Raw genomic sequence first — 17,203 nt, 5'->3', positions numbered from 1 at the left:
AGAGGGCCCTAGTCAGTTGCAGGTTCGCACTGAGTCCTTAGCGCTTAACAAGGTGGGCGCGACTGCGCTGGCTGAAAGCCCAAACCTCACAAAAAGTTCAGTTTAGTTTCTTTTGGATGACACTGAGAGAAAAGGTGTTGCTCAACGAAGGCGGTCTCATGAAAAAGTCGGAAAAACTTTCGTTCCAACCGTATGTTGCAAATTATAATCACCTTTGCCCTTTCAAATTAATAAGTTATTTTATGATTATCACTTGCCATGCTTATCTTTGCTCTGCGAATAGCACCTTTTTTTCTCTGCAGACAGCCAGGAGAGTTCTTGATATTTTGGTTTTTCGAAGTACGAGTATACGCGCCACGTTGTTGAGATTAAAGAGCTGCCGTTTAGTGCCTACTTACGCGGCGATAAAAAGCGACGTGAAATTGCATTAAACGGTATGCCCCCAATGGTGAAATGAGCCGGCAGCAGGATTTGGGGCAAGCTTAACAAGCTTGTACGTTTAAATGACTTTTTAAAAAGCTGCCGCGCAGTGCGCGAGGTGGCCAAATGCAAAGCCCACATTAACCGGCATCTCCCGGCATCTCGACTGAAAACTCCGCACAGCCAGTGCAATTACAAGTAGCTTTAGAAGATTGGAAGTTGTAGATCGATAGTCGCAGAAGCGGCTAAAGCCTCACCGCGGCTCACCTGGCTGCCACAGTGGGTAATTTTTATTGACATCCCCGCAGAAGCAGGGCTGAACTGAACCTAATGCTATTAAGCCTTCATGATCATCAACATTCTGGCAGCAGGTACATCACTCACTTTGACTGCAAATCGGACACGATGACGGCCCAACATCCCATCCGCAGCATCCTCCTCTAAAACTGCAACGGTGAACCGCTGGAGCATTAAACGGCTGGACCACAAGACCCGCCATGCCAACAATCTGTCCAAAAGCGATAAAGTTATAATGGTGCAAATGTCGGGCACAGTTTCTGAAATGGACCAGACAGCTTCTGAGCCATCATCATCATCATCTAACTCGACGCGTCTTTGGCTTAAAGCAACTCCAATCCAAACCAAGCCAAGAGGATCTGCGGGGGGACTGGCTTTATCGCGATGCGGTTTGAAAACTATTTACAAACTGTCTGACAGAGTTTTGACTGCTGTTCGGTGGTTCAGGGGCTCAAAGGCTCACTTGCTCACTTGCTCACTGGCTCACTGGCTTCTCGGTTGATGTCGCCGCTGTTGTTTTAGCGGCCGATTCACCACCAAGCACTACAACCAGCACCGATAATCGTCCGTTGATGATGATAGACGGATCTTTCGGAGCCGAAACAGAACTACAATGCCTTGATCTAAAGGATGAAGTCCAACAAGCTGCAGGCATCACGCTGTTTTCTGTTCGGTATATGACTTGGCATGCTATGCTATAGCGCATAGCACATAGCACGTAGCACATAGCTTATATAGGCATGTGGAAATGGGCGTTACAGAAGGCGTGAGTGGCCTCCTTGACGCGCCGGCGCTGATTAAAACCCGCTCACAAAAGTCACTTTTAAGATCTCCAGTCAGTCGGGCTATTCAATTTTATGGAGGCGCAAGCAGATAAAATAGATTCAGTTTCGGATTTGGCCAATGATAATCAATGAAAAAGATGTAATGCAACTCTTTGCAACATTGATAAAAATACGCTTTGTAACACATTGTAATATTTTTAATAATTTTAATAACAACACCGAAACTTGTACTCTTACAGTAATACCTACAATGTTATTGTTATTGGGACCATTTCATGATAGTAAAAGGTACTACCCAAAATGTTGGACCAAATCATCATTTCAATTATGTTGGCCAGCTGCATTAGATATTGGCTCGGCGTTATTAACCAGAAATAAATGCCGGGCGTCCAAGGATCGACGATCGCTCAATCGACGGAAGATTGGAAGGTTGGAAGATTGGAAGATTGAAAGACTGGAAGCGTTGGACTCTGCACACCATCTCGGCTGACGGGATCGGGATCGGGATCCCTGCACCCGATGCCCTCGGACAGAATCAATCTGTCTCACATGGAGACTTCGGAGTAATTGTCTGTAGCCCCAAGGAGCTGGCGGCTATTTGCACTATGGAGATTTGGGAGGCTATAATTTAGGTGCGGGAGAGTAATTTATCAAGATAGGGAGAGACCTTGTGATATATGGTCGGGGCCTAATGATAATGACGTGTCGAGGAGGTGAAGTCGGTCCGAAACCTCGCTTTGCTAACAAAAAGAAACGTCAATTCGAGTACTCGCCGTGAGCGGCAATGCGAGGTGAGTTAAAGTAACGCGGTTTAGCTTATCGCGTGCGTTGGGCATGTGGAATTATTGATTTAAATTTGCCGTTTCTTTGACGTGTACTGATCGACGCGCGTTTGACACACTCGGCAAATGTTTACTCACTCGCCGCGGGTCGGTCTTTTTTGTTGACACACCAGTCGGCACAATTATGCAAGTTCATAACACCCACGCAGTCACTTAACCGATTCCCGATACAGTTCCCGAATTCACATATATAGATATATTTACATTATAAAGAGACAACGAAGTGCAAACAATTCCGCCGAAGTAACCGAGGCACGCGGGTCACGGCGATATCAGTGGACCGCCATTAAAAGTACTCTTCCCCTTCCCATCCCCATCCCCATCCCCAGCCCGCCAGCGATTCGAAAATGAAATCATAAAACGTAAACGTCGCACCAAATCTTCCTCAAACACTCTATGTTGTCTTGTTCAAGTGAATTTGAATATAAGCAACTGATATTCCTAATGTGGGTGTGATTATCTGCGGCCAATGCCTATGTTCATATGGGGTCTTATAATTTTTAAAAGATATCTCTGTGGCACGGAGCACTATCTAGCCCAGCTATTTGTATAACCAAGTAGTTTACATTGCATTGGACTTTAACTGGGCGGAAATGACAAATAAATGAATGCTCCAGAATTGTGTCACCCAATCGATTGGCAACCGATCAATCGGCCTGCCAGCTAGGCTTGTGTTAAAAATTATATTTTCAGGTGATCATCCTAGGTGAAATTTGAATTGAAATAAATTGGTTTCGAAATAAATTGGTTTAACGCTCTACAATTTGATATGTGTCAGCATTTTTAGATACAATTTTTTATTTATGATAAAAGCTGAAGAGGTAGCCTTTCCTTTGGCCCTTAAAACCCAGCCCATCCTTAACTGTCTGATCCTCAGCAGCAATTTACGATGCGCTCCGAACAATTCAAATTCTAACAAACTGTACATCACGCGTTGACATCGTTATGACCCGATGAGATCGGATGAGACTAGCTCGAATGAGATCGGTTCAGGGGTTCATGCATATGTCCGGTATGCATACAATGAGATTAAACCGCAGTTTATCACATTGCTCACATCAAACGTTCATAAACTGTTTTGTCTTCTGTCACAGGATCTTCTTTGAATTGCCACAGCTTCCCCTGGCGATCGATCGTTTGGCTGTTTCCATTTTTGATTGATCGCTTCATACGTTTCCCAAAGAAATGGGAGTACAAAATGTAAATCGCTCTGTGCCAGAAATGGTTAAAGAGCATGAAAGGGCCAAGAAGACATTGGCATCGATCATCATTTGGCGGTTTGACGATCAGCACGTCGACGATGATAATCAAATCGGAGAAGTCTGATCAAGATCGGGACGAAACGGCATGACATTGGCAACCATCATAATTTCACCTGTGCTGTGTTCTGTACTGTACTGTCTTGTCCTGTCCTGTCCTTTCCCTTTAGATGTCTCGTCGTTTTTTCGGGGACCCGGGAACGGATCTACCTACGCTGCGATCGGCGATCGGCAATCGATGCATAATTAAATTTAAACAAATCAAACTGCCAGTACAGCAAAGGAAACAGAAATCAAGTTGTACATTGAGACCACCAGCAGTTCGAGTGGTTGGCGCAAGTGAAATAATTTGCTGGGTCCACGATCGATTCATTCCAGATCAACCTACACAATCGGCGAACGAAGAAGCTGCTGTTGGAGGAAAACAGCAAGTACAATCCGAGTTTTTTCAAGCCTTTCACACCGATAATAAAAACAGTACGATATGTTCAATTAGATGTTCTCAGTGTGTAGTCCGCTTTACGCTGTGCAAATGCAAATACAAATATGTATATTTGTATATTATTTTTATTAATATTTTATTAAGTCTACATCGTGGCGATCAGTACTGATCATTATGAGTCGAAGTTTTTTTCTGTGTAGACTGTCAAACTCGTAGGACGACTACGTCTTTCGGTGGCTGTCTCCGCTGATCGTTTAATCTAGCGCTAAAGATCAAGCGACCTCGTCGGTCGTCCCACGTTGCCAGGGAGTCCAAAGCAAAATGATTGAATTGTGTCGGGGTTGCAGCCACAAGATTGCCAGGCACTGATATTAATTCTGGGCTCCTCTGATTCAGTTCGGAATTGCATTCGGTTGGACTTGGTAATGGGGATTGCAAAAGTACGGGCCAGAATCGCAGAATTGGGGTTTGTATGCAAAGCAATGAGCGCGGCAGCCGATCTTTTGCATAATGTTGCCTCAATCGCATGCAAATCGCATATATCTGTGCCTTTGACTTTGAGTCCTGTTTCCGATCGCTGTCGCAGACTTTCACAGTTTTATAACAAATTTGATTGAGCCCATGCCTCGGCTTCTTTTCGTCTCCCGGCTGGACGCTGCAAATGTTTATGAATTGATTTTTGATTGCAGTCTTCTACTTTACCGCAATATGCATATAAGATTGATTTGGGGATTTCGATTGGAACATGGGAGCGTACTGTTAATACGACTGGCCATTTTCCAGCTTTTCAGATCTGCATACATTATTCGCTTGCCTGGCCATGCGATCCCGTACTACTGATTATTTGCAACTGCAACTGACTGCAATTAGGACACACGTGCGTGTTCAAAAATAACTATGGATGTCCGGTCCAAGATCAAAGGATCGATGCCCAATGATTAAGTCATCGGCTGCAGCATTTTTCTACTATTATTTATGCCGCTGACTTGCGCACCCAAAGACCTGCGACTTTAGTTTTAACTGTTAGTATTTTGGATTGAAATCGATAAAAATTGTATTTTATATGTGCTTATTAAACCATGTTGTTATTAATGCGTTGTATTTCATAATCATATAGTTGTTCCCCTGTGAAGAGGAATTCGTAAGTCAAGTTATTAATCTGAATCGCGGGATCATTGGTCCGGTCCAATCGCTCTTCACGTGTCCCACATTTGTTTGCTACAATCTTCAAACTTGTCCTCTATCTGATGGACACTTTGGATGCGATAGTTCCACATCCACAACCACATCCACATCACAATCGGGCAGGGATCTCCTATCTGGCTGGCTTATTTCCAAGCTCATTGCCGGCTGATAAACTTGCATGTAGACGTCAAAGATATGAATGAGTGTCTCCCTCTAGAAGAGGAGGCTTAAATCGATTTCTTATGTTGCCGCACTTATAAAAAGGGGAGCCACATGTGAGGAGGAAAGCAGCCGTGAAGCCGCTAACTTTAAGATTAGCCAAGTGCCAAGTTGGTGTGGCTGGTTAATTTCGTTATTAATATATGCGAACGGCTATAAGATGATGTAAGATATTCGAGCCGATAAATAATTGCAACAGATCGATGAACTCCACTCCACTCCACTCAGTAACTTTGCGATAAGGAGACTGGCAGCGAACGTGCAACTTTATTAGAGCCTTTCAACACGATCCCAGCAGATAGTGGTACGATTCGATTTCACTGCTTCTGCTGCTGCCAAAAGACATTAACAAACTGGCCAGAAGATCAAGCGATCTGCAGATCAGTGCAATTAAAATGTTATCGCTGTTTGTTGTTAACGTTGACGAGTCGAGAGAGTGCAAAAATCAGAAATTCAAACACTTCCTGTGGCCATGGTCTTTGTGAAGAAACGGGAACCCCATTGGGCAAGAGAAGACTACTTACTTAGTTATTTATTTTCTTTTATTTTGGAGAGGTGAACATTTATGATAAGAAATCATTGATGTGTTATATGTATTACATGTCTATAAAGTTAACGTTTGATTAATAATAATTTGTCGTTTTTCTCTTTGCTAGGCTAATAATTTATTCTGTTCTTGTGAACTTACTTCATCAAAAATATCAATTTGTTGTGTAAGAAAGAGGGTCATATATTCGGATTGCCAAGCCCTGCGCTTGTTGCTTCACGCCTTTAGCCTTTTCGCTGAAAACTTAATTTAATTAATTGCCAAACACACATTTCGCATAAAAGCGGAACGACCTTCCCTTCGAGGCGCAAACTTAAATAATTGGAACTGTGCAAATGCACGCTGAATATGGGGATATGGGGACTTGGGGCATTTAAAACTGATTCGTTTACGACCGCATTGCACTGCCTTTATGATTGGCAATTAATTAGGCCAAAACTCACGAATATGGCGCAGATCGAACGGAATCGATCTGCATCGTGCTGCCCTGCCCTGGGTTATTTGTTTTTACAGCTACCGTATATATACGGCTAAATAGCCGGTCTCGATTTGTTTGGTTAATTGATCGCAGCTGTAATAACAATAACCAGGCGCATGTTGTTTAATGTCGAGGCTCGATCCCTACGGGCATGAAATCAGTTTCTCCTTAAGAGAGTTGATCTCCGCGATTTGGACCTTGGGATTTGGAATTTCAGATTGCCCCGATTCGCCTGTCAATCGATTAATACGCGCAATTGCATTTCAATGCCGAAATTAACGCATTCGCTTATTGTTCTCCGATTGTTGTACGGTATGTGGCCATTAGCCCATAATATTAGTAGTAGTCCAGGAGGTAGGACCCTAATACAAGCAAATACTAATCCCTAACCTCTATTTTCCGCAGACGTGTGTGGGCTGCGCCAGCGCGGGATTATTTCTACAATGTTGGATGCATTTTGGCATCGCATCCAAAAATAATAGTGGGAAATAACCCGTAAAGGTTATGAGGGAACGCACAAAAAGAAATGCGTTTTTTATTGTAATATCTTACCGTCTTTGGGTTTTTGGATTGTGCCTGTGTCCTGATTATATGTAACTCCTAAGCCGAGGCCGAACGAGCGTGCCAACGAAGGACCACCCTTAAAGGTCTGGGCTCACAATTTATTGTCATCGACTCCCAAAAGAGTCCAGGTATTCCTGAGAAGGGACCTTCTTCGCTGCTCTGCATCTTGGGCACTTCATTTCAATTTTAATTAGAGCATCTCCCGATCTGCATTTCATTTTCTCTCCTTCCAGCGCATTTTTCCTAAATTTCTTGCCTTAGTAGTCGGCACCTTAGATCGTTCTGCTTTTTGATAATAATTAGATGGCAAAATGCCGCCGAACCAAAGTGCAGTGTTGATTGGTTCTCATTTTTAGTTCAGCGAGGTGTTCTTGAAAGGTCCCGCTACTGATGTCAAGGGCGGGAAATCAGCTATTAGTTAATTGGCTCAAAAGTTGTAAAGGAAAGTGTTTGATCTCTCCCCATTCCCTATTGGCGCCTTAATTGGGGTTTTTCAAGGAGGCTAGATGAAAATCATTCAAGTTTAAGTGATTTTCATTTATTTTTTGTTTATTTATTTCTTTCTTTCTTCTCTTTATTATATTTAAAAGAACTATTTCGTATATTTTAATACTAATCCTTTATTTCTTATTTTGCAGGTAACAATTTTTACAAATTTATTGTGATTCATTCGGTAAGTGATATGCTAATGTTAAACTGTTATTGGTTCTGACAAAAAGGGTACAGCAATTATCAAATTCGTATATAATGTAATGTTTTAATAGTTTGGTGCCCTTTTGTCTTAAAAGTCAAATGTATCTTATAGAACTGCCCTCGCTTTCGGCAGCTTCATGGGATTCGCTCCGGCATGGGCATGATGAATGCAAGATATGCCAGGACAAATCAAAATAAAATCGCAAATCGCCAGACCAACTAACGAGCTTTAGCGACTTCTTGTTCACGCATGCGCGGATGCTCATCAAAGTGGGCAGAAAAATTAGTTCCAAATTTTATTGGCGGGAGATGGGTGCGGAGTCTCTTTTCCAAACTTCAGTGTGAAATGAATCCCAGAAAGTTGTGTTGTTTTGCCGGAAGACAATGGTTAAACCACTTAAGTTAGGACAGCCCATTGGACAAACAGTGTTACTCCTGTGTTTTCCGCTGAAAAGTGTGAATGAGAAAGGATTGAAAAAACCACAGAAAATGTCAAAATATTTCAAAGAAAAAACGGAAGATTCGAGGGCATTTGCAGTTCCGATTCTAAATACAAAAAGGATTTTCAAACAGGAAGAGGACGGAGATCAATTGACATTACCAGGAATCCGAATATTCGAGATACTAATAGATACCAGCATAAAATTTGCCTGGCCGGCTACGTCTGGGTTGTATTTTTGTAGGTATTATTTTTAGCGTTGATGACATGGAGATGCTGGTAGAAGAAGGCCTTGATAAGTTCCATCAGAGAGTGTTCTTGAGTTCCAGGTGGTTGCACTGCACAACTGCAAATCTAAGGATGCGAGTACACATTTTGCAGCTGGCCAGCTCGTGCCAGTTTCGCTAATTGTATATAAATATTTGGCCAACAAGCAACACAGTCACCAAGGCTCAATTAGGGACTGTTAGCCTGGTGTCCTGCGTGGCTCATCCCTACATTGCAGTATCCCTGCATGCTAATAGCAGCTAAGAACTCGTAGGTATCGCGTATTCCTTGCTCATTTCAAGGTAATTTTAGGTATTTGAGGACCGAGAAATCTTGGGCGGTCCCAAATGGCATTGTTCTCGTGGACAATGTTTTGACCGCATTGCCAAACCAGAATGGCTATCTATATAGATGCCTATATCTAGCAATGACAAAGGGCAAAAAAGGGAACTCACTCCTCCGCATTGGTGGTCTCCTTTAACTGCAAACGTATACATATCCCACGATGTTTTTCCTGCTGGTCGCGTTTTATATGCGTGACATCTTATTTCTTTGACAGCAGACAGTAGGTGTCTTTATTATTTGTGGTCTTTGGGTTCGTCTGGCTTGGGCTTTTCCTCGCAAGGCAAACCATTTTTTTGTCATTTTATTTCAGTTCAATGCAACTCAACTGAATATCGTTTCAATTCAATTTACCTTGATTTTGGTGGGCGTTTGTTGATTGTTATTTAGTTTCCATTGTCCGAGCGAATTGAGATACAGATGCATTTGGTTGACATTGGCACATTTATAGTCCCGGCGCATCTGCCGCTCCCAAGTGTCTGCAATATGAAAAATATATGTATTCGTATAACCTTTGGTCCCTGGTGACCAGTGACTATTTATAATTGAGGCGTGATTGCGGTGGCAATTGGCATGTGTAGAGTAAAAGCATTCGCTTTTGCAATCGCAAATTTGTTCTGAAAGTAAGAGGAGTTGTAATGTAGTTTTAATTTAGATATATATTGACATTACGACATTTTGTTTTAAGTTTTGTAAGCTTCACTATCACTAATTCCTTATAATACAGTTATCTCGGAGGATCAATGCAAGATTAAATGTGGATATATTTTTTTAAGTGATTACCTGGGATTATCCTAAAATTGAGCATCGTTCCCTCAAAAATTATTTGGCTGATAGCTAAATTAGCTATTTCATTTTTGCGGTCTCACTTCCAAAAACGTGCTGATCTTAGGACATAAACCCATTAGGTCAAGCGTGGCCAGTAAGAGTCACAGTATTATGCGGAGAAAGCTGTTAAGCGCATTTGATACGCTTGTCGCCCAGAGGATCATAATTAATTCGCTTGGAAATGGGGGAGAGAAAGAAAGGTGTTGGAAATCTCTGATTACGCTGGCTCGCCTCGAAAATTTGTTCAAAAAGTGCAGGTTTTTAGCCCTGCCGTAATGCGAGACTCCTACAATTTGACATAAAATGCGTTGCTGGAAATGGAGTTGTTCGACGCTTATCAATAATCATTTTCTCCACGCCGCAGGGTCGTGATGTGCAATTTAAGTCGCAGGAAACAACTCAATTTTCTGTATGCGCTTCTGTGCACTTGGTCCCTTCATCTCGGCTATCACGATAATTTTTTGTGGTTTTTCTCAACGATTTAACAGAATTTCTGTGTTAGGTAGCGTAAATTGTGGCCTGATTACTAGTTTTGTTTGGACTTCCTTCCGCTTGTCTTGTATTTCAAGCATAGCCAAAGAGAAGTTGTGGTAGGTGTAGTAATTCAGGGGATCCTTTTTAAGGAGGATATATTATTATTACACTTTAAAGAAGAAATTCGATTAGAATCCTCTTCTATAAATTCAATAATTCATGTAAGTACGAATTTGCGCCGTCTTGCTGGCTTCCTTTGAATTGTATCGGATTGGAGAGCGAGCAAATCGGTTCGAATTAAGAATTAATGCGGGATGGGCTGGAGCTAATGGATGCTGTAGATGAATGAAAATCTGCCCAAGCACTTGTTCCTCTTCCAAGAACTCGCGATGGGCAACCTCAATTAAAGGACGACAACCTGCTGCGATGCCCTGAATTGAATGCTCTAAATTGGCGGAAGCATTGGGAATTGGGCGTAGCTAGTGTTTGACCCAAATGTTTTGGGCATAATTGTTCACGCCTTGGCCTCATAGAAACGCTTTGATCCTGGGCGACTTTAAGATCCGGCTGCACCATTAATAACAAGAGTTCTACCTATAATCCCCGCTATCCCTTGATACAAATCTATGTCCTATGCAAAGCGCAGCTAAATGTTGAAGCGTGTATACTACATTTGAAATGGAATCAGGTATAGCAAATTATATTTCTAAAAAGGACTAAAGTACCTGCTGTGCAGGGTCGCTGCTCGCCCGCTGTTAATCGTAATTGCCGAACTAAACTAACAAAATTAGCAGGAAAATAAACTTGATATCGGTAGGAAAATACAATTGTCTTACGCACTTTTGTCACCAGCATAGTTTGATAAGATAGTCTCGAATTATCTGGAAATCGGTTTCTAGCTACCAGAGAGATTTTAGTTTAACAAAATCATAAAATCTTGTTTTATTTTTTGATATGTCTTTCCTGTATTTTTGTAAATGCGTATCCCAGTGCTTATCTATTTAGAATTTTTTTTACAACAATTTTAATTGTTTAGATTACTTGCGTGACTGTATTATAGCATGCCATATATCTTGTCATCCTCTAAGCAGTGAATTGCTCTTTTTGGGGTGTAAAACGTAAACGCCCAGTCTTTTTTCCTTTCCTTTTCTGCCGCTCCTTTTTGGTTCATTTTACGTATGTATGTACATGTGATACATGAAATTTCGGTTGTATAAATACCGGCAGAAACGAGAGCGAAAATTTCTAAAAGGAATCGGAATCTCGACTGATCTAAGACTCTACCATTCTACCATTCGCATGGCTTTAGATGCTGTCATCATCGCATTAAAGACAGCCGACAGCTCCAAAAGATACACAGATAAAAAAGGGAGGATTTATAAAGTGCCCGAAAATATAACGTATAGCATATAACGTATAGTTCCATATAAAAAATCAGTGATTGTAAAAAATCTGCGATTGTATTATTGTCTTTTATTTTATTCGCATTTACATGTGTGGTTAGTTTTCTTAGCCCATTTTTCAAGACCTTCAGATAAAAAAGGTATTTATTTTCAAATATTTTTTGCTGTGTACGGATCTCTGTGATATTCTTAGAGTGCAACTAGTGCAACTTGGTCCGAGATGTTCCCATTCCCATTGATGTTGTACAATGAATTTCTGACTGTGCGCTGTTGCAACGCTGACAATAGCCAGTACAATGGTGACAATTTTACGTCTTAATGGACCTCAATGTGCATTACAAATTTGCTGTCTTGGGCAGCGGTTTGCGTTTGGAGTTTTCACAATACTATTGCAAAGCGCATTCTGACAATCTTTTGTTTTGCCTTGCTTTTTATTTTAATAAATCGATTATAGCATCGTAGGAGGCGGTTGCAAAATCGGCAAGCAAAAAATAGACCAAATCGGGAAGATCAAAGGGCAGAGGACAGAATAGCCCATGTCATCATCTCGACGATTACCCTGTGCTCTGAATGAAAAGTAAGAAGAATCTTGATTGTAGATCGATTACCGCAGTATTGTGGTTGACATTTTTTGCTTTACCTTTTTTGCCTTTTGTCGGTTTGCCTTTGAAGACATAAAACCTCTATTTTTAACCTTAACCACGATTTTGACTTTGATCTCGGACTGTAACGCTTTTTTTTGTCTGATTTTGGTTCTGATCCTATTTATCCTACTCGGTTTTTATATTTTAGTGCGTAGGCAGAGGGCTTCCAGAGTCAAGGCAATTTGAGTTAGCATGCATTTATAGGTCACCAAGATGAAATCTTTCAATGATCTGTTAAATTAAATTAAATAAATATATAAGTATTTAACTTAAACAAGATAGAGTTCCTCGACTATCAGATACGCGTTCCTCAGCTAGGGGAAGAAGTACAAACGAGAAATTTCAACATTTTCTGGAATATCGGTAGAAATTGGGGAAAAAGTAATAAAATGAAAAAAAATAAACTTCTACATCATAACATCAAAAAAATTACAAAAAAAATTTAAAAAGAATACATTTCTAAACTTAAATGCAGATTTTTAGAGAATTGCGCCAGAAACATTTAGAGGTATGCCACTTTAAGATCTGATTAAGATTTCTTAATTTGTTTGAGTTTCGTATAGTATGACATTAAAAAAAAAAAATAGATTTATAAATTTGTATTCAACGAATCTAGTATACCCTTTTACTCTATGTGTAACGGGTATAAGGAGCGTTAAAAACTAAAATTCAAACAAAAAACCATGTACAATATACAGCACGTGTACAGTTGTTGAACTGTAGCTTCAATATAGCCTTACGATCATATCCATTTAAAATCCGACTTAACTTAAACATAGTTAAGGGTATTTTCTATTCTTTACATTGACATGAAGCTGCGTTTTTCTCTTTAGTTTGGCCGTGATATTCTTCACGCCCTTTTATTTAGAAAACACGTGCTCGGCTATTCATGGGTTTTCACGCCATTTCACTTGTCCGTTTGCAAATTTCCACGCGCAGGGGAAAGTACAAAGTGTACAAGAATTCCAAAAAGATGTGCAAGGAATAGCAGGTAGATAATTTTCAACGCCTAATAGTGGAAATTCCTAGCCACCACTGCGAATCGGATTCAATTGTTTTTATAATTCCAATGCTTATATCCCGCCAGGAGAAATCTAATAAAAGTGTTGTAGTTGGTGTGTACCATGGAGTCTTGAATCGCATCAAGGATATTCCAGTATATACGTGTGTGAAATAAACCGCGAACTTATCTTTTCCCGACGATGATATCGTCAGTCGAATGCAAGAAGAAATCACTTTTCATTTTAGGACAATTGTTAACTGGATATTCCAGCGGTCTTTTCAGCGGAGCATCCTTTAATAGCGCAACGCATTGTCTGGAGTCTGGTATTCAGAATCTGACCGTTTCTTGCCCTACAAGCGCTCTGACATTGATTGCCTTTGATAGTTTATTGGTCCCGGGTAGTCAATAGGAAAGATCAGAAATATAGGGAACCGAATCGGACACGTGCAGCATTGTCTCATATTCGCTATTGTTAGTTCTGCGGTTAGTTTCACTCCAGTTTCCCATCATGTCAACAATCAAGTCATAGTCTCCATCACGGCCCCGGGATTTGAGTGCTGTAAAGTCATTTAGTTACCCTCAGTTCACACTGCACAAATATCGCTAGCACAAATGCGAAAAGAAGTAAAAGAAGTAAATCGACAATAGATTCTAAGGGTGAAGCACGGTAGACAGCAATCACGCTGTTTTCGAATTACAATCATCGTTTTCCCGCGGTATCTAAAATTTAAAATGTAGATATCTTTTGATGTGTATTTTGTGTATTTTTTGAGTATCGGTGTATTATATTCGATGCGTGCTGGGGATTGCAAGTTTGAAATATATAATACAAACGAAATGGCTTAAGTTGTCTTGTCAGTTTGACCAGCACATGTTTGGTAGCAGCGATCGGGTATGAAGATCCGCCTTACTACTTATCTGTTAACTGAACTGCTGGTCACTTCGTTCGAATTGCTGAGAAGATATTTTTTTTGAAGAGCTAGCAGATATTAAATCAAGTAGTCTGTTAGCATTCGGTGTTGCTTCTTCAATGAGGTACCAGGAAGGAAAGTAAGTCTCCAGATTTATAGTTGGAACTACTGCCACTTGACGCCTAGTTGAGTGCCAAGTCTTACGTTTGAATTTAATCCGGTAATAGTAGAACACTTCTAAATAAATAAAAAACACAACTCCTGACATCGTATTTTGACACACGGGCATAAATCTTGGAGAGTAAAACAATTGCGACGCCGTCATAAAGGCACATAACTCAGACTCCAATTATACAAGAACATGAAAAAGTACAAGTCTAAGCACCAGAAGAAGTAGAGCTACAAGTGTTCTATGTGTCCTTCGTGCCTGCGGGTTTAGGATTTCCCTGAATTGCAACCTAACAACAATTGGCTCGTATTTCCGAGGGGCGCATCTACAAAAATAAATAAAGGACCATGCCGATGGACTTTTTGTCCGGCCGAAAATGTTAAGCAAATACACACTTCCTGCAGCAAAGACTAAAATAAGTTACTTCCTGGGTCTGAGAAAACAAATTTATTGCAGAAGTTCATTGATCCCTGTCATATGAGAGTGAACCCAGAGGGAAATTCGAGGATCAGTTAGCGAAAAAGGATATCTTTTTGTGCAAACGGTGACCTAAGATTGCATGAAAATCTGAGTCTAGCCTGTTAAAGGACACTTGTAGCTTAGCCTTGTATTTGGACACCTATGCCGGATCCAGACCCTGGCAGGTCCTGAATTCACAATCCCTGATTTCCGCTTTAAGCTTCTTTTCATATCCGGGCAACAATGGACTACAAGAGGAGAGTTTCACTCTCCTTCGTCTTGGTCTCGTTTTCTGGTTTTATCTTAAGCTGACATTCAATTACATTTTCCATTGTCCTCGTCCACTACCTTCAAAACCTTCGTCGTTTTTCTCTTCCGTTATATTTTTTTCGAGGAGCATTGGAGTTTTTGACAGTGCAATATGCTTCCTGTTTTATTTAGAGTCCTGTTCTTATCACATCCTCCTCTGGTTAATTCAGTACAAGTTGCCTGCCGTTCCCCTTCGCACGTGTCCAGCGCAATTGGCAATTTGCATATTGTGCTGCAGAATGGGCGTGGCATCTCCTGCCTAGATGACATTCCTGCATATTCATCTACTGGCCCGAATATTTCACCTTTGGGGTGGGTTTACTTTCAAATTTTTAGCTACGGGGTTAGCGGAAGTGCATTTCACGGCTCGCCGACGTCGTCCAGCTTGATGAAAAACTTTGCAGCGGTGTGCGCCAGCCACGTGGATTGAGCCTGCGAGCCCTGATGTACTGATCCTTGGACTAGGACAATTTCATCCTCTCAGGCGTGACTGCCTATTTCCGGGCTATTTACGCGCTATTAACAATGCCCGGCCAAACTGTAGCTCGTTAGGGACCCAATCATGAAAATATTCGCTGTTGTTTCCGGTCAGGTGCTGAACCCGTTGTTGGTTACGAATTTTGCGTGAGTCATGTCCACGTTCCAAAAGTAACTGAATGATTCGGTAATAAAATGGGTATTGTTAAATTGCATAAATACTGTACTAAGTACCATTAGTAATCCTGAAGCTAACATTGTCTGATGTTTTTAGTTAGTCTATAAAAATCCTTTAATATAAACGCACATAAATTAAAAAGAGGTGCTGCCTTTATAAAAAATCATGTTAATACTGGTACTCATGTGAAATTGAGAACTTCAGATCCTTGTAATTACCCTACATGTCGAACAGAAAATTATTTAGAAGTAATTGATTTCAGTAAAAAAAGCAGTTGGAATTAAATTAATTAATAGTTTTTTATTTTGGTCTTAAAAGTAGTTAGTTTAGTGTCTTCCATGCTTATAACAAACTTAGAACTATGAAAAAAATATGTTTTATATCATTGTCTTCCATTGCTTTAAATGTAATAAAAAAAAGGTGGGGTAACTAAGAAGCTAATGTAAAATATGGGACTTTGTTTTTCACTCACTAAGGCAACAATTCGTGGTATTTACAGTTTTTACAATATTTGTTTGCTTGGGAGTTTCAAGAATATCCCCTTACTGCTCTTGCCAAGATGAAATATAATCGAGCAGCTCCTCGTCATCGGGCTGCTCGTCACTGAAGCTATCGAAGGAGTCGAATTTGAGGTCCTGTTCTTGTAGCTCCTGCTTGATATAGCCACCTCCGGAAATCTCGGACCCGGAGTACGAGGGCGTGGGCGAGGCGGAGTGGTAGGAGTGGGATTGGGCAGACTGGGTGGTTCCCATCAAGAACTGCTGCGAGCTGTCCAAACTATCGTTGTAATCGTTATAGCTGCTGCCATCGTTGCTGCTTTCATCGGCAGAATTGTAAATGGGACGAGATGATGAAGCAGTGCCATCATCGAGCATGTCCTGTAGTCCTCGAATATATTCCACGGCGATTCGCAATGTGTCCACCTTGGATAACTTCTTGCTGGTTCCACGTCCGCCATTGGACAGCGAGTTAACCACGGTTTGGGGCAAATGCTGGCGGAGATTGACGAATCCATTGTTGACCTGCTTGACACGATTGCGTTCACGGGCATTTCGTCTGGCCACCGAGGGCAATTGCTCGCCATAGGGCATGTTATTGTAGTTGAACTTCTTCTTCTGGGAGGACGTCATGGGTCCAACACTGGACTGTTGACTGTGCTGCATATTCTGCAGTTGGCTGGTACCCAAAGGTATTTTGGGAGCAATCAGCTGGTGTTGCTGGCTTTGATGGTGCTGATGTTGCAGCAAGAAAATGTTGCTGTTGGTCAGCTGGTAATGCTGCTGCTGGAATTTGCTGCTGCAGAGGCTCGTCATGGTAATCCTTGCGAGAGTTTTCTAGGGCTTAGTTTACAGATAGATGCTGACTGCGTGGAATCAGATTCCGCAATGATAATTCCTGTCCTGACCTAGGGCTTTAAATACCCGCCAGTGGCAGAGCCAAATGCGCCGACAGAGGCAGCGACTTCGGCAGAGGAGCTACAGGGGTTGGTACTTGGTACGGGGTCGGATCGGATCCTGGCTACCTGCCCTCGAAAAACCAGGACCTTAAGTCCTTTGCACAAGTGATCGT

The 17,203-nt window shown here is 41.3% G+C and overlaps 2 protein-coding genes across 2 annotated transcripts in view; one reads left to right on the top strand and one right to left on the bottom strand.

Annotated features, from left to right (window-relative positions):
- The window catches only part of LOC6555805 (ras-related protein Rap-2b), a 211,311-nt gene that overhangs the window by 54,806 nt on the left and 139,302 nt on the right, over window positions 1–17,203 (top strand). The window contains exon 2 of the mRNA XM_001982343.3: window positions 7,677–7,711. The gene's annotated coding sequence lies outside the window, so the exon portion shown is untranslated. The remainder of the gene's footprint in view (window positions 1–7,676; window positions 7,712–17,203) is intronic.
- Window positions 16,055–17,030, bottom strand: LOC6555646 (achaete-scute complex protein T3). Its single transcript, XM_001982351.3, has one exon. It carries the CDS (start codon window positions 16,945–16,947, stop codon window positions 16,177–16,179), a length of 771 nt encoding a protein of 256 aa, XP_001982387.1. The 5' UTR covers window positions 16,948–17,030; the 3' UTR covers window positions 16,055–16,176.

Source organism: Drosophila erecta, unplaced genomic scaffold, assembly GCF_003286155.1.
Source record: "Drosophila erecta strain 14021-0224.00,06,07 unplaced genomic scaffold, DereRS2 tig00000283-arrow-arrow-pilon, whole genome shotgun sequence".
Lineage (NCBI taxonomy): Eukaryota > Metazoa > Arthropoda > Insecta > Diptera > Drosophilidae > Drosophila > Drosophila erecta.
This window is presented reverse-complemented; position numbering and strand designations above follow the sequence as displayed.